This window comes from Cololabis saira, chromosome 9 (genome assembly GCF_033807715.1).
Source record: "Cololabis saira isolate AMF1-May2022 chromosome 9, fColSai1.1, whole genome shotgun sequence".
Lineage (NCBI taxonomy): Eukaryota > Metazoa > Chordata > Actinopteri > Beloniformes > Belonidae > Cololabis > Cololabis saira.
Genome location: NC_084595.1, coordinates 24,000,419 through 24,024,849, shown reverse-complemented (window position 1 = coordinate 24,024,849; position 24,431 = coordinate 24,000,419). Strand labels below are relative to the sequence as shown.

Genomic DNA, 24,431 nt, shown 5'->3' with positions numbered 1-24,431 from the left:
TGTGTCCCATGGTGCAGTGGGGCCCAGTTGGAGAGGAGCCAAACTGCCTCAGCCCACTTTGCTCATTATTCTCATTACCTTACCTCAAATCAGTGCAGGACAGGCTGCTGGGATCTGTCCACAACTCATAAAGTTCTTGGCTCATTAGTGCGGCTGCTAGTGAGCGCTCCTGTCACAAAGGGTGTGCATAGAGGTGGAGGTACTCAAATAGGTACGTAAGTACAGTATCAAAGGCCTGATGGGGATATGAAAGTGACTCATTTTGCACAAAGAAGTTACAGCCACAGAATCAAGGTATGATTCAACTGGTGTCTTCATCCCTGGAGCTGGAAAACGCGAGGCATTCCAAGGTTTTAATGTAGCTGTTGGATGGCAAGCCTATTTAAAAGAGCTACAAAAACACAGGAGTCCAGTCAAATGGCAAAAACAAACATGGCTAAATTGCTCCTCTGTACTTGGGTGGTTTGGCAGGTCTGGAAGGCAACAGTGGCTTTGAGGAGGTTTGTCCCAATGAAAGGGCTAACTGTGCAGATTGCTGTATCGTCTGGTCGAGGCCGGAGAGAGAGGGTGGCCTGGATTCTCTTGCTAACAGCAGCAGATCCGACTGCATTCAACTCTGAAGAGATGTCTGACACGGGCCTGTGGACAGCAGTCTCTGTCTGCTTAGAGATGGGCCAGGAGTGAAAGAGTGTGTGTGTGTGTCTACAGTTACTGAAGCCGACGCTTTTTATCCGTGACACGTCGGGGCAGAGATGTAGTGTAAGTCCCTTATGTGTGTTTACTCAGCCCTAGTGGGCTGGCCTTTGATTACACCACGGACCACATAATATAAGTAAGTGTTCGCTACTGCTGCAAAGGACAAGCACATGTAGATATTCTGAAAACAATGAGAAGACCTGAAGAGTCTCAACAGCCTGGAGAGACCAAGCTAAAATTGAAATCTGTCACATCGAACGGGAGGCAAACAGAGAGGGAAACTCACACCCAAACCTTCTATACTGTACACTCATATATCAATTCTTGCAAACAAATCCTTCCATCACTGCAACTGCGAATTTCAGTGTGGCATTTTTCACAACGGACAGCAATTTTCCCATGAGCTCACATGTAATTATAAGCTGTTTGCAGGGCTTAATTAAAGGTTAAAGACGTCAGACTGAGTGGATAGGCCTCCACCACTGTGTGTCAGAGAGCCAGCAGAGGCTGAAGCAGAGCATTGAAATGATGCCTGCATGATTTACGTTATGTCCTGTCTTGAAGCTAGATGCCCACATCTTCTATTATATGTGTCTATGTCCGTCTGTTTTGTATGCCCCCCCCCTCTCCCACACACACTGCTCCAGGTACAGAGGCCACTACGTGGATAGATTCTTTTTACCTGACCTGTTGACCCATACAAATCTATAGGGAGCCTTGTCTGCACTTAAAAAAACAAACAAACAACATCATCTTATTTTACTTTCAAGTTACCTATCTACTTTGGTTTTACTTTTATACAGTGGTGGACAGTAACGGAGTAAATTTACTTGAGTACTGTACTTAAGTACATATCCAGAGGATTTGTACTTTACTTGAGTATTAGATTTCTTTGGTACTTATTTCTCTTACTTGAATACATTTCCAAGAAAAATATTTTTACTTTTACTCAAGTAAATTTCTAGGAAGGCTGAAAAGTACTCGTTACTTTCAGGTCTGCTCTTTCCACAGACATTTATTTTCAAATGTTTATTGTGTCTGCCGAAGCAGAACTACTTCTCTGCTTTCAACAACTCAACATCGAATTCTCAGAAACAAGTTAAAAGATCCTTAAATTAATTTAGAAAAAATATAGTAATTTACTGATGTGGAAAATAAGAAATTTACTCTTACTCTTACTTTTACTTAAAGTAAATTTAAAAGCATTTACTTTTGGATACTTAAGTACCTTTAAAAGCAATTATTTTTCTACTCTTACTCAAGTAATATTTTGACTGAGCTACTTTTACTTGTAACAGAGTAAATTTTGACCACTAGTATTTGTACTCTTACTCAAGTACTGGGGTCGAGTACTCTGTCCACCTCTGCTTTTATATAAAATAAGATCTAAGCTGTCTTGGAATTTGGGTCCTGTTTTGGTGTCTTGTCAACAGATCTCTCTGCATCCGTGGTGCCGGGCTGTTGAAGTGAGAACTGATAGGTTGGCCTTGAAACTTTTCCCCCCTGGTGTTCTCATGCAAGGAAAACAAAACAAAACTGCGATTTCAGCAAATTTGGCTTTTATTTTCAGCTGGCACGTCTGGTGCGGCCTCCAGTAGGTAAGAACTAACAAGCTAACAACTGCAGCAAATTACCATATTTTTCTTTCTTTTAACTTTTCTGAGAGGCTTGTTAGCTTCATGGGTGGCAGCTTCGAGTGGCATGTGGAAGTAATATCCCTCCGACATACCCAAAACCCTTCCCAACAAAATAAGCGTCTGCCAGACTACAGTATCCACATGGAAGCTGCACCATATGTGTTGTTCCCATGACGCTTTACTGGGATGCACTGTGAAATGGCACACCATGACAGACAGTGGCTTTGGTGGGAAACACAAGCAATAGTGTCACATCAAAGTATAAAGGAAGCAAGCTGAGCATTTAAGCACCAAAACATTCAACTAAAAGGCATTTCATAGACTACAACTTCATCCACACAGTAAAATGACTTCAAAACTTCTTAAGTGAATTCTGAGATTAGCTCTGACACAAGAATCATCTAGGATCAATTCAAGTCTGCAGCCAAAGGCAGCCACCAATACGCTTACTTTCCTGTATGCCAAAAGGAGTATTTTTTATACAGAAAATGATCTTGTGTATCACCTGTCTGTCTCACACCCTGACCAGAGATTTTACGATGAAGGAGGGCCAGACTCTCTACAAGCTGCAAGGAAAGCTGCCAACACAAACCTCCTTCCAGAGATTTCTCTTATCTTGTCCTACAGACTGGGGTTTACCCAATAATGAAGGACTGAAGAGCAAATTATGTCTAGTTTTCAACAAAACTCAGATAGTCAGTCTGAGTGTATCATCCTCCCGGCTGGAAATAAGCCCATGATTGGACAGTTGCCCAAAGAGCTGTTCAAATCCCACTGATGCTGGGCCCTGACCAGAGGCAAAGCCAAACAGCAGCTCACGCATGGACGCATTACACTAATCTAATATAAACAAAAAACAAAGCACCAGAGGATTTTTTAGAAATACATACTTAATAGAAGTTGGTAAAAGGTAGGATACTCACAGCTTCTCCAAAGAGTTAAGTCCAATGAAGGATCCATTTCTCAGAATTCTGATTTTGTTGTGGCTCAATATCCTGTAAAAAGAAAAAAAAACACAGTATTGCTTGAAATATTCCTCTAAAGTCCTATTTAAACTCTCATATGCAAAAGTGGCTATAGGCGAGGACATCAGTTTCACACCTCAGGAAGAGCAAAGGTTAAATAAAATACACCATTGTTGAAAAAGGGAAAGAGGAAAACTTTTAGAGACCAGAGATTACCGGTAGATCTGTTTCATTTAGGTGTTTCTGTACACTGTGGACACATTTGGAGCTACGGTGAGTTTTAACCTTGAAAACATTTTTAGAAAAATTTGAAGAAAATTTGAAGAAGTGGTGACATTTCAATATTTGACTGAGAACAAAACTTGTATACTGCAGGCCTAATGTACAGGTGACAAATGTACGCCTTAATTGTAACACAACAGTGTCTGATCCGCAGCGCTGCCAGAGCCCTGCCCTGGTGACGGGCTGCCATCATTTACGCACCCTTCAGTTTCATATCATCTTCCCTCCTACCACACGGTGCTTAATGGGCTGTTTGTGACATTAAGCACATTCTTAATCAAGAGTGTGAAGCTTTGTGCGCTTTTAAAAGAAGAAGTTGACCATGAAAGTCTATGAGATTTACAGATTCAGCAGTAGCAGTCAGACCTCCTGTTTCCTGCCACATCAATAAAAACACTGCCTTCAGCTCTGCGCCCTCCAGCTCAGTTAATGACCAGATTTAATCGTCCAATTTTGGTATACAGGGATAAACTGGCGTGACTTATGTCTTCACTACTTTTTCTGAGAGCCACAATATGAGGACAGTTTGACGAATGAAAAAGCAGTATGGAAAGGAAATCCTACTCTGAACCCAGTCTTCCTGGACACCTCGGTCAATTTCTTGTTACGCTACAATTATTTACCAAAATTAGAAACCAGAGAAATATGTTTTTAAACTGGGCTGCAATCAGGAGGATGGAAGTGCTTCACTGATAATGATTGTTATAATGAAACCTGGTCTCCTTTTTTTTCTTCTTTAATGCATTTAAAGCCAAAAGTGCACTTACTTGGAATTGAGCTGTGAAAGTCTAATTCATTCAAAGATATTTCAAAATGTACAATACTTCCCATTTAAGTTGAGGACTCAGACGCCGACAACGATCCAAATCAAAGCTTTATATTAACAATGAAAACATGTCATGTTCACAAATCAACACTGAGCTGTTAAAATAAATTATATTTGCTCCAGAGATTTCAGAGGCCACATTTAAATGAGAGCGGTACCTCTTGTGCAATACCCTGACTATGAACCCGTGACTCCTGGGCCTTAAGGTCTCTGACTCGACTTTGGGCACATAATCGCTTTTATAAATGAATGCAGGCCCGAGATGAAAGCTACAGAAGATCCGGAACCGCCTGAATAATTTAATACAGATCGAGAGAGAGAGGAGAAAGTCACATCTGGCTAAGATACAAGCCATTTAATTCAACACAGACAGTTTAGATACAGATAGTTCCTTTTTGACTAAGCTTGTCATGAAAAAAAAAAAACAATAAAAAAACGATTAGTCAGTAGATCATACACATGTTAGCTTTGGGTGTGCTTGAATGCCCATCCGTGTGCATGTCTATGAGGAAAAAATGTTGCCTTTCATGACATAACTGTAAATATTCCCTCTACAAACATGCACAGATGTGCATGCTTGTTTGCAGTATGTGTCTTTGTGCCAATTCATCCCAATAATTCTAAAGGTAAGACACTCCAGCACACAGTATTTCAATTATGTTGCTTAACTGTATACCAAGACTTGGAATCTTATGTGCACAAATAAACCAAGAACCACAAAATGAGCTAACTGAATTCTTCCCAGACAACAAAAGGCGCAGATTTCCAGGAACGCAGGAGAGCTGCAGAGCTTGGACACTACCGCATAGTCCCTAATGCCTGATGTTTGGAGCAAAATTTCAGTGAAGCACATTGTTCTTTCATAAACAATACAGGGAGTACAACTCTGAGAAAGAGAGACAGGCAGAACTCTGTAAACAGACAGAAATAGTCAACGTTCCCATCAGGCTAAACAGGAAACCCAGCCAATTAGCTGTTTATTCAGAAACCGGTTTTCAGAGGTCAGGGGTTGTGGAGAGAGCACTTCCTGGACAGCCATCAGACAAACGGAGCAGTGTTCAGGGGCAGGTGACAGCTGGGGCACATGAGAGTGCATCTCTTCATCACCACAGGACACAAAGGTTGAAAGAGATTTACATTCAAAGAATATGATTAGGTGCTCAGTCATGGAGGTTTACAGTATTAGAGGGACTAATGTCTGCTCAGTATGATATTGCTGTTGAGGCTTAACATGAAATACATGAGATATTTGTTTCTGTGACAAATCAGATGGCAGGCCGACTAAATCTGCTTTCAAAAGCTATCAGATGTATGGTACATGGCACGACAGCACACTGTACTAATTCAGTCCAGACTGAAGATAACATCTTAGGGCTGCAGTTACCATTTCTCATTTGCTTAACCCTCTCAGATCACAAAGGCCTCTAAGAAATCGCACGCACTAATTGAATCCATCTAATCACGAAAAAAAAAAGGAACATGCACATGTCAGGCTCCAGGACCTAGTTCAGCCATTTTATGTAATTCATTTATATTTACAAGATCAAAAAGCAAGAGAGACTGGTCGAGCAGAAGCACAGACACCAGCTACCCCTCTGCAGTCTTCTCATGGTGTACAGAGGTCAAACAGAGTGAGTGAGAAATCATAAATATGGGAATTTAACAGTAATATTGGTCTTATTGCACATAGTACAATAAATACGTGATCAAATCGAAATCAAAATCCAAAATGTAACTGAACTTCTAAATACACAGCAGCTGTTCTGCTCTGTGTGCCAGCGTAGAGGAGATTGTTGAAAAAGCGCCAACTGAGATGACCAGAACACAACACGGTAGAAAAGCCCAGGATCTCTGAGCAGAATGCCTTCCGGTTGGTTGTGATGGCGAGGAATTCGCAATGAGTGATCAAAGCTGCCACAGATAAGAACCTGCAGGAACTCCGGCATCATTGTCCATAACTGAGTGTGATTTGCATGGCTACGGATTGAGAGACTGCCAAGATCAAGTCAAGTTTGTAACTAGTCATATAGATCAGGGGTTTTCAATTCTGGTCCTCTCGCCTCACTGCCCTGCATGTTTTAGATGTGGCCTTGCATCAACACACCTGATTCTTATTAATGGTCCTTCTTAGCTTTTCATCAAGGTCTGTACATCTCTGTTGATGATACAGCTCATTGTATCACGGTGTGCTGAAAGGAGGGTAGCATCTCAAACATGCAGGACAGGGGGGCCTGAGGACCGGAATTGAAAACCCCTGATATAGATAAAGAAAGTAAGAGACATGAGATGAGTTGAGTCAATGATCAGAGGTATGTTTGGGAGAGTACGGGTAAGGCATTCAAGCCCAAGAACACTACATCACTGCGAAGCATGGTGGTGGTAGAATCATGCTGCCAACATTGCTGTCGTTGACGTGTCATCTCTCAAGATGTGATGAGAAAGCACTTGTATTTGCTTTTCCCTGAAGTGGGAAATGGTAGCTAGGTCAAGAACGTTGTAGCTGGTTGTTTTCCCAAAGATAGTAGAATGAAGAATGTGGGCATGACCAGAATTCAACAGAACCTCAGACTATCAACTGTAGGGGTGGAACATGGACCATGTTCCCAAGTGCCGAAACATTATGAAAGGTCTTCTAAAAGTGTCGATGTATGTATGACCTTGAACAGTTTCTTCCAAGAATGGTGCTCAAATACCCAACAGGACTTCTGCCAGCAGGTGTTGTTGCCATCCAAAAGGTTCTGTTTAAGGTGCTATTTGTAAAGGACAATCAAATATTAAGTGTGCTGGATTTCCTTTTTATTTTCTTTTAGAACTGTATTTTATTCCTATGTTAGGAAAAAAATGATTTATTCTCTGTTAAAGATGTACTGTTCAATCAATCTATCGTAAAAACACAATAAAATGATGTTGAAAACAGTTTAAAATTTGATTTTTTGTTGTGACCTTCTAATCAGAAGTGAAATCACTCTAGTTAATTTTGGGGATGAATCTTTCGATTTTTGTGAACTATCTCTGGCTTTTACTACATTTGTAAACCTTAAGCGACAGCAAAATATGCCTAATGGAAAGATTTTCTACCCAGACCCTGTACGTCCAGGAGGCTGCAGTTATTTTTGGTTTGAACATCTATCCCAAGTCAACATATGTCTCAGAATACTGTAGCTCAGAAGAAGTGTGACTCTATGAGTATTTTTAATGCGTCCTAGAACTAGGTTACTTTGAATCAATTGTGTTAAAGTTTCACAGAAGTTTTTAAAGAAAAAGAAATCCTGTGACATTTCACAGGATTGTTGTCAAATTTTGAATCTTGTGTATTTGATAGGAAACATATGGGGATTAATGAGTATTTAGAAACTGATGACAGCTCCTCCCCAAAAAGCCAATAAGCCAACCAATAAGTCTACTTTACTTCAGGATCAGTTTTATAGCAAATGAAACGTACAAATATGTCAAACTGCAGTTCATTGCACGCCCAGGGTTGCCTTGCTTCAAGATTGAGTGTATGAAGAGGAGGGAAAAAAACGATTCCAAGAGTCTTGTCTAGTGAACCGCAGCAGCTCCTCCCCACACCATGCCACTCACTTTGTCACTTTGCTCAGTTTGTTTCCTAAACCCACAGAGCTTTTGAGGGCCACACAGTAGCGTGACAAAAAGTTTATTTATTTCCTCTCTTCCTTTTGAATTTGAACTGAAGGCATTCTCCGCTGTGACACAGGCAGCAGGCCTGTGGGTGGAAGCGTATGAGCACACCTGAGTGTGATTTTCATGAAAATTGTCTATCAGACTGTTCCAACAGCTGTTTCTGGTTTGGAACTGCTGTCACCTCAGTGAGGAACAAAACAGTGCAATAAACAGAGAGAGAAAAAAAAAAACACATCCTTCTTTTTCCTGTCCTGACGGCAGCGAGAATGATGCAAACCTGAACACAACAGGATGTCCTGTTTGCTGGTCCTTGCCATTGAGGGTTTGGTGTTAATATGCTTTCACTCTTCATCCTGCCTCCCTGCCAGACACGCTTAAAAGTTGAGATTTTTTTTTTTTTTTTATTAACTGGAAGCATATACAGGAAATGCTTCGGCCTGGTTTGGCGTTTTGTCTGGGATATGAATGAGATGCACTTGAGTAAAAAGCACTGATTTCAATGGGCCCCTAGTGGGCTCTAAATATTTAGCTGAGCTCAGACAGTGAGTTCTGTGCGGCTTCGAGTCTCTGCAGCAAACCACAAACAGAGAAATGGTCTTTAGGGATGATTTATATTTAATAAAGATCCATCTGCAGACGAAGCTGCCAACTGTCCTTATCTAATATTATTCAGTCTTGTGTTTTCATTCATTTTTAAAACTACACCCGTGAAGCATCACCTGTGGCTTGACCTGGGCGTTCATTAGATGCCCACCCAAGCACTGACGTGCTAAAGAGGAGCACAGGTTCACAAGGTGATAAAAGGTAAAAACAACCCAATGGGTAGCTGTGTAAACATCGTTAAACTTCGGACTGGCCTCTCATAATCACGGACCACACGCAAAGCTAAACACAAGAACCCTTGAAAGAGACTGGTAACGTGATAAAAACCCAAGCGTAGGACCAACGGTAGCCAGATAATGAGTGTGACTTTTAAAGAGGAGAGGCATTACTCAATTACGTCAAGTTTAATTAGCATGCTGATTTGATAATGCGCGTGCTGGCCATTGTCACTGCCATATTTTTCTTCATGCAAATAAAAAATGAGTAAGTACTTAGCCTTGAGGGATTTGAACTCTGTTGAAAGCGATTTGATCACCCATTACTACACTAAGAGCACAGCATTGTGTGAACACTTTTATTAGTGTCTTACAAGTGAGAGCCTTCTAAACCACGCATTTTAACTGCATTTTCGAACTTTTGTTTTCCATTTGAGCAACTGACAAAACAGAACACAATCACTTCACAAACATCACTCAGAGAGACTGGAACAGATGTTTTTATGGAGCTGATAGTGAAGCTCAGCCATTGGCTGTTTTATTATGTTCTTCTCCTTCTCTGATATGTCCTTCAGCCCTGCCTGTCAGGATAATCACATTTAGGATTCATATGTACACTAGCAAATCCACCTCTTTATCCGTCAATTTATGTTAAATTTTTACAGTTATTCTTACTTACCTGTTTATTCATACACAGCACAATGAAACAAACGAGGTACACCATTTTCTGTTCATTTTGTTGCAATTTCCTGTTTAACTGCCTACGTTATTGCGTCAGGACTTCACAGCTGGGGTGCAGGTGAGTCCTCTGCACACACACAGCAACAGTGACTGTGAACTCAATGAAGAGAAGAACAGATGTTTGATTTCTGCCACAGTTTGGAGGAAAATGTTCAAGGAAGAACAAAATCACACTTCAAAGGTGTTTGATGACAATTAAGATTGTAAAAACCCACGTATGCAAATGAAACATTCACCATAAGAGCATGTGTGTAACCAGACCATGAGGGTCCATTTTAACTGTTGTTTTTCTTGGATTGATTGATATTCGATATAATCTTGAAAATTAAAAGTTTCACTTTTTATTATATTTTTGGGATATGTTATGATATCAAGGGTGACCAAAAGGTTGCTGGATCAATTCCATCTCTGTCATGTCCCAAAATGTCCCTGGATAGGACACTGGACCCCAGTGTAACAGAGTCATTGTCCCAGCCGCTCATAGTGCCGAGCCAAAGCCTGGATAAATGGTGATGGTCGTGTCAGGAAAGGCATCCATTGTAAAACCAATACGTGGAACACAAGTATCCACTTTGGTGACTCACTTCAAGGGGAAGAAAACACTTCAAGTTGCTATATTATCATTATATCAGTGCCATAAAATGCTCTCTAAAAACAATATTGTTAATTTTGCAACTGGACAACGTATTTTTAAATGAATAAATAGTTGTTGTGACAGGAGTACTTGTACTTTGAAAGTAGTCTCTCGTTCTGTAAACCAACACACATAATGTTAAAGTGAAAAGAATAATTCCTGTGGCCCCGAGCTGGCGAGCACTTTCAGAATACATACAGTATCAAATGTATTATATCTTGTCACTCTTGGATGCATTTGTTTGATAAATTTAAATGTATCACTTATAAAGAGGCTGAAAAATGAAAGAATTCTTGGTTATTTCAACTTTTTTTAAACAATATGAATGAGGTGCCTAAGACCTTTGCACAGAGTTGTTTATTGTTTTCGTCCTGTTTAAGTCCCATGTTGTTGACAACGGTATGTCAGATCTTTGCAATTTCGACACCAACCACATTATAAAATTCATGTTAAACAGTGGTCTTAAATTTGTTTAGTTTTGTCAATATTGGATCTTGGTCTGAAACAGTCTGTGTTCAGATTTATTATAATAATTATTTTTACTACACTGTTTCTATTTTTATTTTTTAATGTTCCTGGCAGTTTCTACATGTCATTTAAAGGAAATAAGCAATCTGTAGTTTCATGCAGAAGGAAGATAACATGTCTTGAATAAAATTTTGTCTCTGATGTCTGAGGTTTGGCTCAACTTAATGTGGCTTTTGCGTGTTCGTAGTCTTGGGAAAGTAAATTGACATTTCAGGAAATGTGTGTATACAGGCTGTGGAAAAATATAAAAATAAAACTGTAAAGATTTCATGTTGGCCAGAGTGTGTTAACCAACCCCAGTATAATATAATGTAGATGGTTTGATTGTGTTTGCGGGGAATGTCATGGATTTGCCACTGTTCTGGATGAGCATGACATCAACCTACTTTTGAACAATTCTTATTATTATGATGGTTTTATTGCAATGTAAAATACTCAGCTCAACAATGTTAAATGGGATCATTCACACGCCCATGATAAAAGGCCGTTGCTGTTTGCACCATGCTTCAAAAACCTGCACCAGTCCGTCACAAGTCTCAGTCTACGTCTTGCTAATAGACTCTTCTGCAGAGAGGAGAAGAGGACGGTGGATGCAGGAGGGATCAAAGACAGCATGAGCAGGGAAAATCTCTCGTACTGGATGGTGGTTGTGTTATCTTTGTTACAATAAGGACTTTAAAAGAAGCCTGCACACAGCGTTGTCTATTCAGTGCATGGGTCCATCCAAGTAGTTTAACCCTTTAGTTGGGAAAAGACTGAGAACCACCTAAGCAAGTAGTTCCAGGAGCTCCTTGCACGTAGAGCCTGCCCTTGGAGAGTCTAGGCACTGAGTAAAACGGACTAAATGCCCTTGAGCACAACAGGCACTTTAGTCTCAAATGCATGTCAAAATGTGAATATGCCCATTGTGCTTGACCCACCAGAGGGCTTGTAGCAGCCAGCAGGGAACGCAGCCAAACTACAAGCCCCATTTACTGCCTGTCATTGAAAGGAGCATCCGTGTAATTGCATGCAAAATATTTTTTATGAAATCATTTTAGTAACCCGGATTGATTAATTCAGTCATCAAAGGGAGTGAAAGAATGGAGCCCTTTCTTGGAATATGCATTTGTGACAAGCGTTTGAGTATGATGATTTAGAGTATTTAGAGAATCCTGCATTTGTTGGTTTTACTATGATAGCTCTGGGCCTTGAGGCTCAGAACGGGGAGTGTGCTTCTGCATCTGATATGTGCAACCACTTATTATAGAGTGCGCTGCATTGTGCTTGGGTTAGCAGGCTGAGCCAGGGAGTTAGGCTTTGTGGTTTGTGGGTGTGTGTGTGTGCGCCTCAGTGTGTGTGTGTGCGTGTGTGTAGATTTCGATGCATAAGTGTGTGACCTATCAGATTTATTTATATGGAAAGTGTGCATGTTTAAATCTATGTGTATATGCCTGTGCACATAAGTGGTCCAAAAGCTACTACTCTAAAATTAAAATCTGGGTTTTTGAAATGTCTCTAATTAGAGAGGGGAGGACTGAAGACTATTTTGAGAGCTGCGGCCATGCACGCCCTTCCCACATGTGTGCACTAGCTAACAGACTAACACACATACATACACACACCCCACTTGGCGTAATGCATAGTCATGAGCTCATCAAGTTTTACAAACATTAACTGTTGACCAAATAATATTTCCATACATACTGTAATTTAGCATTTCTGAATAACCAGTGACCTTAAAAAAAACATAAACAAGATGGTACAGATATGAACAACCAGGGAACAACTAAGAAATATAGCTGTCTTACTGTAATCCATCCATAAATTATTTCAGTTTTTGGAGTCAAAGACTCAGCTCGGGAAAACAGGGCAAACGGGATAGTTTATGGCTGCAGAGCAGGAACACAATGGTCAGTTTAATTACTGTCTAAAGTGTTTTTACAATTTTAATGAGGCAATTTAGTGAATTTAGATGTTTGAGACAGTGAGAGGAATGCGCTGTATGCCCGACTAACATTGTCCCTTTGTTTTGTCCCATAAACCAGCCTCTGTTTTCTGCTCATGAACGAAGACAGAAGGGAAATCAAGAAGAGCTTTTTTTTTTTAAACAGAAAAAAAAAAGTAAAAATCTTTCCAAATATTGTCCATTTTCTTTATGAGCATCTGTAAGAAAGCTATATTTTTGGTCAGCGTTTGCTTTATCTTGTTATAATTACATTCAGTTATTGCTCCTTGACTATTCATTGCACTTTGGTTAGCTTCAACACCACAGTTTACCACAATTTATTAAAGAACTATGAGTCATTTATTACAAAAACATGGCAGACCAATATGCTTTCCAGTGAATGGCTTGACTGTATATAGAAGGGAGACATATTCACATCGCATTTTCAACAGTGTTTTAGTGCATCAGATTTCAGTAAACACTTGTTTTATTGCTCAATTTTCTGCATTGCTTTGACTGAGTTTGTAAAACCATCTCATGATTACAGATAAAGGATTTACATTATCAGGGTTTAAAATCTTGTGGTTCTTTGGAGTAGCATACTCAGCATGGTTGTCTGGCTATTTCCTTAGTTGAAAAACCTCTATAGGCTACCACCACAAGGACCTTTCTCTTTTTCTTTTACATTCTATATCTTATACAAAACTGGTTTTCAAATTGAGTTGCTGTAAATTACTGCTGTGACTATGCAGTGGCCTGGAAGATCCCTGCAGAGCTCAGTCAGTCCCTGTTCCAGCTCTGACAGCGCTCGTTTTAGATGTCGTTTTGGTATTAGCACTTAAAATTATGATGTTAGGACAGATTTGATAAGAATGAATGTCATGTAATAATAATTAACATCACTGCAAAACTTAACTGACTAACTGTGATTGACATAAGGTGCAGTGGTGTAAAGTAACGAAGTACAAGTACTTCGTTATTGTACTTAAGTAAGATTTTTGAGAATTTGTACTTTTATTGATACTTTCATTTTTCGTAGGTGTGCGTCGATTTAACGCGGAACCATAAGGCGGACGGGAAGGAAGTGGGGCACGTGAATTGCCCGTGATTGCCCGGCGGCGGCTCCGTGACAAGACACCTGAGGCGGCCTCCATACTGAGAAGGAGACGCATCTCCCGGGGGAGTTGCGCCGCAGAGGCGGGCCGGAAGGCCGGTGAAACCGCCGTTGCGTCGAGGTCCGATGAGGACTGAAGCCTGAATTATGGTTCCGCGTTAAATCGACGCAGAGCCGGCGTAGGCTACGCGGCGAAGCGCTCTGTACGGTGCCTGTCGCCGCGTACCCTACGCCGTAGGCTCTGCGTTGGTGTAACGCAGAACCATAAATCAGCCTTGAGCGGCAGCCGACGCGTGTCCATGGGCAGATTCTTTCATTCCACCCCTTCTAAGGTGGTTTTGGCATTTAAAAGTTCAATCAGTTCAAGAGTCTCCTTCATCCTCCTTCAGCTGGGGTTGCTTAATTTTGTCACTGCATACTACAGGCTGAGGGTGTACCTGTCAGCGCAATGGGGTACAGCAGCAGAAAATAATTTTGTACTTTGAATTTTGTACTTTGTACTTTGTACTTTTTACTTTTGTACTTAAGTACATTTTACACCATGTACTTTTGGTACTTTATTATATTTAATTTGAGGTACCTTTATACTTTTACTTAAGTAATGTTCTTAATGGGTACTTTTTACTTTTATTTAAGTAATTTTCAAGCAGAAAATTTGTACTTTTACTTAAGTACAATATTTTTGTACTTTTTCCACCTCTGATAAGGTGGACATGTTCCGAGACCTGTTTGTTCCATCAGTTTGCAACATGCAATATGAAGAAAAAGAGGCTTCTAAACCACACTTTAGAAAATCTATTGGCGATGTCACAGATTGTTATACAATTTTTGGTAATAACACAGGTCACCAACAGGGTAACAGTAAAACAAGTTCCCTCCTAGGTGGCCTGTTTCTGTTGAGAGTGATGAGATCACTAAAGAATATATTTCACAAGATTACAAGAAGCTAGCATTGTTGCTGTCATATCAAGCTATATCAGAAAGGTAGATGTATTTTTTTAAACTGAAGAAAAGGGTACAGAAAACCACTGAAAGTTTTCGTGGAAGAAAATAGATTTTCACACTTTTTGTTAAACGCTTTGGTGAGAGTTAATAGATAGTCGGACACTGTTTTTCTGTGTCTGACTATCTGAAGCTAACCTGTGGGCTAAAATATGGCAGATTAATGATACAGAGGTGCATCCCTTCATGGTGTCCTCTTGTCACAATTACTGCTCTATCTTTTCTCTTCATCGGACACATTAATAAAAGCGATTATTGACTCAGAAGGAAAAAACATCTGATAAACATCTGACGGCACGTGACAGCTGTCAGATGACGCTTCTGAAGAAGACTGAAGCAGACAGTCGAAACCTGTAAGCGTAAACGAAATTGTCTCCTTTATTAACATGTCCAAATAAAAAGAAAGCCTAACAGTATTTTTTAACTCTTTTGAGCCACACATAGCAGCTTTTAGCTACTTCCTATTGCAATAGCTGGCAATGCTGGATTAAATGTAGTCATTTCAAAATGGTTCTTTGATCATGCAACAAGGTAAGTATCTTAATATATGACTGCAAAACCCAGTTTTAAAAAAGACGTATAAAAGAAAAGGTGAATATTAAGTGTGATAGATATAAATGCTATTTTAACAAAGGTAATTTGAATCTCTCATTGGTTACAAATTATTTTAAAAGCTATCAGTCTGCAGTTTCTTCAGGGATTTGATGCAGCTTTACCCATACCTAAGATTGGTTTTACTAATTATAAGGATAGATGTATAATAGATACAGAATAGCTTAATGTCAATGAATGCTTAGAGAAAATCTGTTTTACTTAAGATCTATTTGTGAGCTCTTGAAATCCAATGAATCTACTATTGCTGAGGACTAACTCTCAAGAATAAGCATATCAAATGCACACAAATCCACCCACACACCAATCCACCCACACACACACACACACACACACACACACACACACACACACACACACACACACACACACACACACACACACACACACACACACACACACACACACACACACACACACACAGGCCACAGGCATTCCCACTATAGACACCCATTATCTCCATCTGCATCCATGTGTTGTCGACCCAGAACAGGAACTTAGGGGGCCGCCGTGGTCAGACAGAGGGAGAGGGAAGTTAGCGCTGGCAAAGAAAAACCAATGTCAGGCATTTTTGGAGTAAGATAAGAAGAGAGCGGCGAGAAAGGAAAAACTAAAATAACAAAAAGCCACTTGGGGGTATGACATTGCAATGAAAACACATCACTGTTTTTGCCAAGATTTAAAATATTGTAGCCTTTTAATCAACAAACACAACAAGGTGATAAGGGAAATATGCATGTATGATCCAAAGCGACAGGATGCTGGAGTGCAGTGCTGTAGGCATGTGCAGTTGTCCCACTATGGTCCTGCAACCATGACCTGCAAGGGCACAATAAAACCCAGGGCTCCTGAGGCACTGGCAGGTGCTGCAGCTGGAGTCTTAATCTTCACGTATCCAGTGTCAGGCTTTTGTTTGCTTTTTTGATTTATAGCTGACCAGTGCCCCACCTAACATGTGCAGAGGAGAGTCAGCTCCCCCTTCTCTCAACACCTTTTCACACATAAATAAACTCTATCGCTGCAGGAATGCCTGGAGTCCACCATGCTGCCTGATGTTGGAATTCTCTTTCCTGATAAGATGATAGTTTGGGACCTTTTGTCGACGTCCTTCTGACTCAGTACGTACCAACTCTAAGACCCAACATAAACCACCAACACATCTGCTGTTCCTTTAGCATGCAAATACAAGTGGGCCACAAGCAACACAGTGATGGAGTGACTCAGGAGATGAAATTGTAATTAAAGACCCACAGAATCATACTTCAGCTGAGCGATAATAATGTTGAGGTGAGTGGGTTTTGAAAGGACACAACTTCAGAAAGCCCATCAGATGCAAAAATATATACAGTAACAGACCAAATGATGGTCAATGGAGTCAAAAGAGCATTTGGGGGAAAAAATGTGGGATTAGGCATATACACAAGGCTGTCCTTTTCCTTGGAAGCTGCTTTAAAGTGGCAGATGGGTTGAACGGCGGTGTAATGTAATCCTTAAAACCCTGAATAGAAGGTAACTGGACTTCTTTCACATGGTTCTTGAGACTGTTCACCTTTCACCCTCATCATTCAGTTTTAGACGTTTGTCACCTCAAAACACACCTTCTGGATGAGAGCTGAAACCTAATCAAAAAACAGTCCATTCGCCTCGTTTCAAGCTATTTAGGATCACCATGACCTGGATGAACGAGAATCTACACCATCAACTCGGTCTATCGCACATGCTGGTGTAAGTTTATTGCAGCATAACTGAGTTGCCAGAGTAAATTACAGAGTAAATTACAGAAAGTTTTTCTGTAAACATAGTTGGGGAGGCCTGGCTCTCTCAGTTCACAAACATTGAGATAATGCATATCAGCGGTGTGCATGAATTAAATAATAAAGTTAGCATTTCATTGAGGAGACCAGGTTGTCCAACCAGTCCAAAGATAAGAAAAACTGTGACTAGACTGAAATGTAGATTGTACTTTCATCTGATATGTTTAGTACAAACCTGTATACACTAAATGCCTAGTCCAACATCGTTGAAAAATGTGTAACTATGTATGTGTACATTTTAAAAATGAACATGTCATGTAACATGATATTGTGTGTCTAAACCTCACAAATGAGTATAAAGTATATAAAGTTTGTGGCATTAGCCATCAGAGGCAGCAGTAGCTGACAGGTCCATTGGAGTTAGACTCAGTGGATCACATGAATTACTCAGTAAAAAGTAATAAACTAACAACAACCATATGAATAACACTACTAATGATCTGCATCTAATGCAGTATTTCATTGAAGTGAATCTTTGTCCCACTTATCTTTAATTAATCAAATTTTGAAAAAAAAATAAAATAAAATTGATAATTAAAACAATTTCTATATTATGGTTGTTATCCAGGCTCATGATTTTACACATGATTGAGTTTTTTCTTCAGCAGCTGTATTCAATACTTCTTCATTTCTTGAAGTTTTCTTTCTAGTCCAGTTTCCTCTGCTAACAAACTGCATTTATAGTGTTCTGCCATAAAAACTATTAAAGTGGGAGTTTGTTTGTGTGACTTATAATCTAAGCCTAATAGTTTAGTAGCTTTTAACAGACCTTCATATATTGATACTTTGCAGCTCATGAGGCATTTAAAAAAGGACATATTAAGCTCCTTGGGGTTTTTCTAATTTCCTCACTGTTATTTGGGCCTTTGGTGCATGCATAATGTCTGCAGAGCTGCAAACAACAAAGTCCAAACTAAAACACACACACACACGCACACAAAATAAATAAATAAATAATCGCTACTCCTGAATGACATGAATCACCTTGATAGGCTGTCTTCCAGCCGGTGATCTGGTGGTTCTCATTGTCACCTCAAAACCAGAAGGTTCTCATTTTAAATACCCGCTGGGCCCTTTCTGTGTGTAGTTGCATGTTCTCATTGTGCGTGAGTGGGTGTTCTACGAGAATCTTGGCTTCCTCCCACAGTCCAAAACATGCATGTGAGGCCGAATGGTGAGTTTAAATTGGCCGTAGAAGTGTTATGCCTGTTGTCTCATTCTGTCTCCGTTTGGCCCTGTTATGGACTGGTGGCCTTCCTCCCACCCAATGACAGCTGGGAAAGGAAAGAGTCCCACTCCACAATTCTATATTAGCTACAAAGCGGGTATAGAAATAAATGAATAAATAGTGGCACACGTATGGATATAAATGGGGTTGTATAGCCCTGAGCCTTATACCGAGCAAACAATCCCATTGCTGAAGAACAACTTCATCAGCGTCTCTAAATTTGAACTTTGCGTTATATTATCCTTCCTGATAGAGGCATTGTTGCCCTGCTGAAATATTTTTATCTCAAGCTGTTGCTGGAGTAGCATCCAGCAACACTGACACTCATTCAAGGATCAGCTGCAGCTGTCTTGAATGAGAGGGCATCAGGCCAACACAGGACATGCTGCCGCCCCAACCTGAGCATGTGTGCCCACTCATTACAGCTGGCACCCACCGAGTCAAAGCCATCAGTCACTCACAATGATGACAGCACACTATGCTGAAGGAGGAGTATGGTTTTGACTTTGGTAAAAACCACAAGCTATGAAGCACGAGCACATTCACACATAAACTGCCACTGTACATTCTCTTCATTTGTCTGTTATCCATTAAAGCATTAAACAGATACAGCTGTACCCTTCAGCATTGGCAGACGAGCCACTTCTCCATGTTGTCCGGGCAATAGCTTGAATGTGAAAGATATGTATTCATTACCACTCCGATTTTTTTTTTTCCTTTTTCCAAACAAACAAATTTGCAAAGCTTCGAAAAGTTTTAAAGACTAGCACTAATAGAGACATGGAGCGCCAGTTCTGCAGTTAAGTTATACTTTTATGCGGAAGAGCTCTGCCGCCTCCTCCTCCTCCTCCTCCTCCTCCGCCTCCTCCTCCTCCTCCCTCTCACCCCAGTGTTGAAGATCTGTTAGTCAGGGGCTGGGGAGGTTTCGGTCTCCAGGGGCACATCCCTCTGAACCGCCTGCCAAGTTTCTCCCCTCTCTCCTCCAATCTCCTTCTTTGTTCCCCTCTCGGGTCCCTCTTCCCACTTCTTCTGCCCCTCATGTTGAACTTTCCCTCTTCTTTTCGGCCTCTTATCAACCTCCATCATTCATTCCCACTTTCGCCCCGAAAAACATTTCTTCTCCTTCTCGCACCACTATCTACTTTCCTTTCGCTACCCTTCCGCTCCTCTTCCCGACCCATTGATCCAGCTCCTTTGCAGCCGTGCATAATTAGGCCCTAAGCATAAGCCTGCGCAGGCTCACATCTGGAAGGAGTTTGGACATGGCAGTTTCCTACCAGGACGACTAAATATTTAGGTTGAGAGTTACTGCATGTGGATGAACTCATGATAGTGGGGGTGGGAAAGGGGAGCGAATGGGGAGCTGGAGATAAAGAAAAAGAGGTGGAAAATGGGGCAGACAATTTAAGTTTATGGAGGAATGTTGAGAATAGAATTATGGTTCAGTAGATTAGAAATGATACCCTATAAATTGGCACAGCAAACTTATCAGAGTACAGGTCAGGCTTTGATAATCTAAACGACGAGGTGATAATATTGAAGCAACTGTTCCCTCCTTGATGGCTGGCAGGAACAACAAACAGTCAACTAATAGTTTTAATAAATAAATCCCCGTTGGGATTTCCCATGAGGCCAAAAGGCCTCAGCTGGAATGTTCACAGGGTCCAGCTGTTCTGCATTACACGTAACAGCCGCCCCGGAAGCCCTGGGTCTGGTATCCTCCAGCCTTTGCCTGCTCAGCATGGAGGGGAGCATTCCTCCATGCTGCCCCAGGAGAGAGGGCTGTGGGGCTGGCTTCTCGGCCTGGGCACGGAGAAAGCTCCCCTGCTGCACCTGGGATACAGTCTGCAGTCTCCGAACAGGCAGTGGAATGTCAGGAATAATACAAATATCAACACAACTTCCCACATTCCACATCTGGAGCTAATGTCATGAGCAACACTGGGAACAGGCACATGAAGAACTCACCGAATCATCAGGAAAACAGGCCTTCCAGACACCAGAGCTCTCAGGGAAGGTAACCAAAATGGCGAGTGGAATTGTTTGTGCCTCATAAACATTTCACAAAACGCAAACATCTGCACAAAAACAACTCAACCAAAATTAGTAGGTGTGGGAACAGGAGATTATCTTCAATCACCTCAACCACTGCCACCCAAGCCATATTTTCCCCTAGTTTTCAGCAATGTGTTCCCCAGATGTTTACCCTGCCTTTATTAAGCAAGAAACACAAGGCCTTATAAATGGACTGCTGGCGGGCTTCAGGACTCCTGGGGTATAAATCCCCTTACTTTAGTTCAAATGTTTGTTGCAGCGGAGCACTTGAACATGATTTTTTTTTTCCACTGTACACATGTGGGGCTCAAATTTCTCCCTCTCTGTCAGAGTACAGAAACAGCACTGCTGGAATGAGCTAGCATCTTAAGAAACTCTAAGCAGCTTTGAAGAAAGTGCTGCATTGCAACGAAACGATACACCTCCCAAAAGAAATGTGTCGATAATAGCTCAGCAATCCATCAAGAAGGATAGTGTGTTTTGGCATATGATGAGGCCTTTTAAATTGTGGACATCATAAACACATGGATCATAATCAAAAATCGAAAACTAAACTATCCTGCTTTCCAGTGTGTTTACTTTCTCCTATCCAGAAAGGAGATAGGGAAACAATATCTTGCCCTATTTAAAGTGAGAGCGAGCAAACGAAATCCAAAAAGTCTGACATAAAATATCTTTCTGTTGATACGAGTTTTTTAAGGCCAAGTCCTGCAGACCATCTGTGCAGGCTGGAGGTGGAAGGAGGGAGAATGAATTGAACACAGAGCGCCTGGCTGAGTCAAATTTAAAGTGACAGAGTTGTGACAAGGAGGCAGGTCCTGATGATGATCACCAAGTTTCTTAATACCTTGCAGAGAAGCAATATTCAGCCCTCAGCTGCAGAGTTAGAGTAGATCAAGATGTAAACTTAAAACCTAAACAAGCCACAGTGCTGCTGCGGGTCCTCAGTTTATTCAAAACTGAAAAAGTGAGGTCATGGTTAATGTGGGTCTGGCTGGAAAACAAAACTTTCAGGATTTGAATTGTTAATTATTAAACATGTTGATGGGTTGACACATTTAGCTCCAAAATGTCCTAAATGATGGTATGACAGGACTGAAGACAAATTGGAGGACTTTATTAGTAAAATGAATAATATTGCAATGGTTTAGAAGTGAAAGAAGGAGGAAGAAACATGTTGCCCCTGTCACTGATATTCAGGAGTTGTGGCGATCGAGCTGGAAGCTTAAAGGAGGGACATCCAGGTTTTATAATAAGTTTAGAGAATATCAACTACCAAACTATGTGGGTGTCAAACTGACTTGGGAAAAACTATTCAAGGGGAAAGCTGGAGGAAGACAATACAATCATGGTATTCCACAGCCCAGGACATGCAAACACGCCTAATTACTTTCAGAATAATAAATAATAATTACTGGACACCAGCAAAGATGTCGAGGCTGGGACTAAAGTGTTGGAGGTGTGACAAAGGGATGGGTACATTGATCCAGATGTTGTATGAATGTGAAATGGTACAGGATATTTGGTCAGCGGTTGTCAGGTGTATTAACAATATATTGGGAACAGAACTCAGGAGGATCCAGCACTATGTATATTAGGCATCATACCAACAGAAGCTAACTTGTCTGCACATCAGTGTTCTTGGGTGAAACTAGCCCTTCTAAAAGGAAGCAGGATAGTACTTAGGCATTGGAAGTCGAGAGAGAAGGTGAGTTTTAAGGAATGGAGAGATGAATTGGCTAAAATAGCTTCATTTGAGCAGCTTATTCAGAGTTAACAACAGTCTAAGTGTGTTCAGAAAAGTCTGGGACCCCTATCTGGAAATGATGATGGGAGAGGTTAGCCATGATAATTGAAATCTGTGTGTCATATCCCTGATGTATATGTAACTTTCTGAACTCATAAGCTACCTCACACTGTGCAATATTTCTATTTCCTGTCCATAATGTCCCAATATTCCTGACCTATCTATGTGCAATACTCTTCCATCCTTTCAGTGCAATATTCTTCCACCCATTCATGTACATTTTTATTCTCCCATTCACTCTTTTCTTATAGTGTATATATATATATATATATATATATATATATATATATATATATATATATATATATATATATATTTATGTTTACCTTTTTTGTTCATTTTTGTTTTTACAGTTTGCATTTGTTTTGCACTTTGACGGAGCTGCTGCCTAATTTCATTGTAGAAGTATAATGATAATAAAGGCTTTCTATTCTATTCTATTCTATTATCATATAATGCACAGTAGATTAATGTGGAGTGCAATGTTGTAATGCAGTGTTGCATATGGTGTCAGGAGGAATGTGCGTGTTCTCTTAAGTTTTCTGTTGGTTTTCTGTTTTCTTTGGTTTCTTTGTCTTTTCTTTTCTCGTTGTGTTCACAGCTTGGTTTTGTATTGCTGTAAACGGTCATATTATGGACATGTGAAGTGCTTGATCAAGTGATGGAAAATCAATAAAAAGTGTCATCATAAAAAGAAGTGAAAGAAGGAGTTCCAACTCACAGAGTGATGGTTCTGTTGGGGAGCAAGCTGGCATCCGGCAGTTCCAGCAGCTCCTCTTTGCTGCAGCTGACCCTTCTCCCCACGGCCTGGACGCTGTGCGCTTTGGTGCGCTCGTCCGTGCAGCTGCAGCCGCTGGTGGAGGCGAGCAGCCCGGAGCAAGCCTGGCACAGCCTCGGGTCCGAGGAGGACAGCAGCAGCAGCATCAGTACCAGACGCCCCGACAGCACAAGGATGCCAACGCCGGGCGCAAACATTGTCCCTGGCCTGGATCTCAGCTCAGCTGCACCCCCGCCTCCAGTCATCCCATATCTCCACCATCAAACTCTCGGAGGGAGTAAGGAGCACAAAAAAAAGAAACTAAATTAGCTCTCAAGCCCTTTGGGTGATTTGGTTAGAGTTGAAGATCCCGCGCTCAACCAATGAACGCAAATCCAGAAATATTCAGCACCGCTGATTTTCCAAGTGTCCCGTTATGTCATGGCAGCCCGGGCGCACAACTCTCCTCTGTCCAAAATGTTAATAGCTGGATCCAACGGATGCGTGCCCATCCAGTGGTTCATCACAGCTACGGTGCGTATCTTTAAAACTGTTAGTTTGTATTAATTACCTGATAGGATTTGCATTTCTTTTAGGTTTCTTTTGGGAGTGTCCAGGTCGCCGTTATCTCGCCCCCCAAAACCCTAACCAGAGCTTCACGACTGAGCAGTCATAGTCACAGTCAGAGGCGCGAGCTTATTTATAAGAATAAATAAAGACCAAAGCATATTGTATAAAGTTTCTCGTTTTTGCCGAGGCTCTTAAAAGTTCCCCTTAAAAGTTTTTCTTTTTCCTTTTTTTTCTTTTCCGATCACGGAGGTCTTCGCATTCCCCCGCACTGTTTAAATTTAATTTAAACAGGGAGAAGGGGAAAAACAAAATGTAAGTTCGTTCAAGAAGTGCCCTGGTCTTCCTCGGTTCTCGTGTACAGTAATTCCCCAGATCAAGCGGTTTTGCCAGCTTGCTTCTGTCACACTCAAACTTACTCCGTTACGAGCCCAAGTGCGCCCATTCCGTCTGCGCTCCGCTCCCCGGGGTCCTAGCGCAGACAGTTCACACGTCATCCAGCGGCCAAACCCACCTGGAGTCACTTCCTCGACTGTGACTTCTTACCCAGCAGATTACCAATCAAACTTTCAAAATTACATCGGCAAGCCCTTCTAGCTTGGAAGTTGTCTTTTTTCCACAATTTCTCACCCCACAAAGATCTTCTCTGGAATAACAGCAATGTCCTTATTAGCAGTACTTGAGTTGTAAAAAAAAAATCAGGGGGGATGGTGGATTTTATCATATGGGGACAGATAATTTGTGCTGATTACAAATAATATAATATATTACAAATAATA

General features: G+C 41.0%; 1 protein-coding gene across 2 annotated transcripts in view; it reads right to left on the bottom strand.

Annotated features, from left to right (window-relative positions):
• adgra2 (adhesion G protein-coupled receptor A2) overlaps nt 1–24,057 on the bottom strand; it is a 41,274-nt gene extending 17,217 nt beyond the window's left edge. For both annotated transcript variants that reach the window (XM_061728879.1, XM_061728880.1), the window contains exons 1-2: nt 23,050–24,057; nt 3,257–3,328 (exon numbers count right to left, since the gene is read on the bottom strand). In XM_061728879.1, coding sequence (XP_061584863.1) covers nt 3,257–3,328; nt 23,050–23,351 — 374 coding nt within the window. In that variant the 5' untranslated portion in view covers nt 23,352–24,057. The remainder of the gene's footprint in view (nt 1–3,256; nt 3,329–23,049) is intronic.
• Nucleotides 24,058–24,431: the final 374 nt, after the last annotated feature.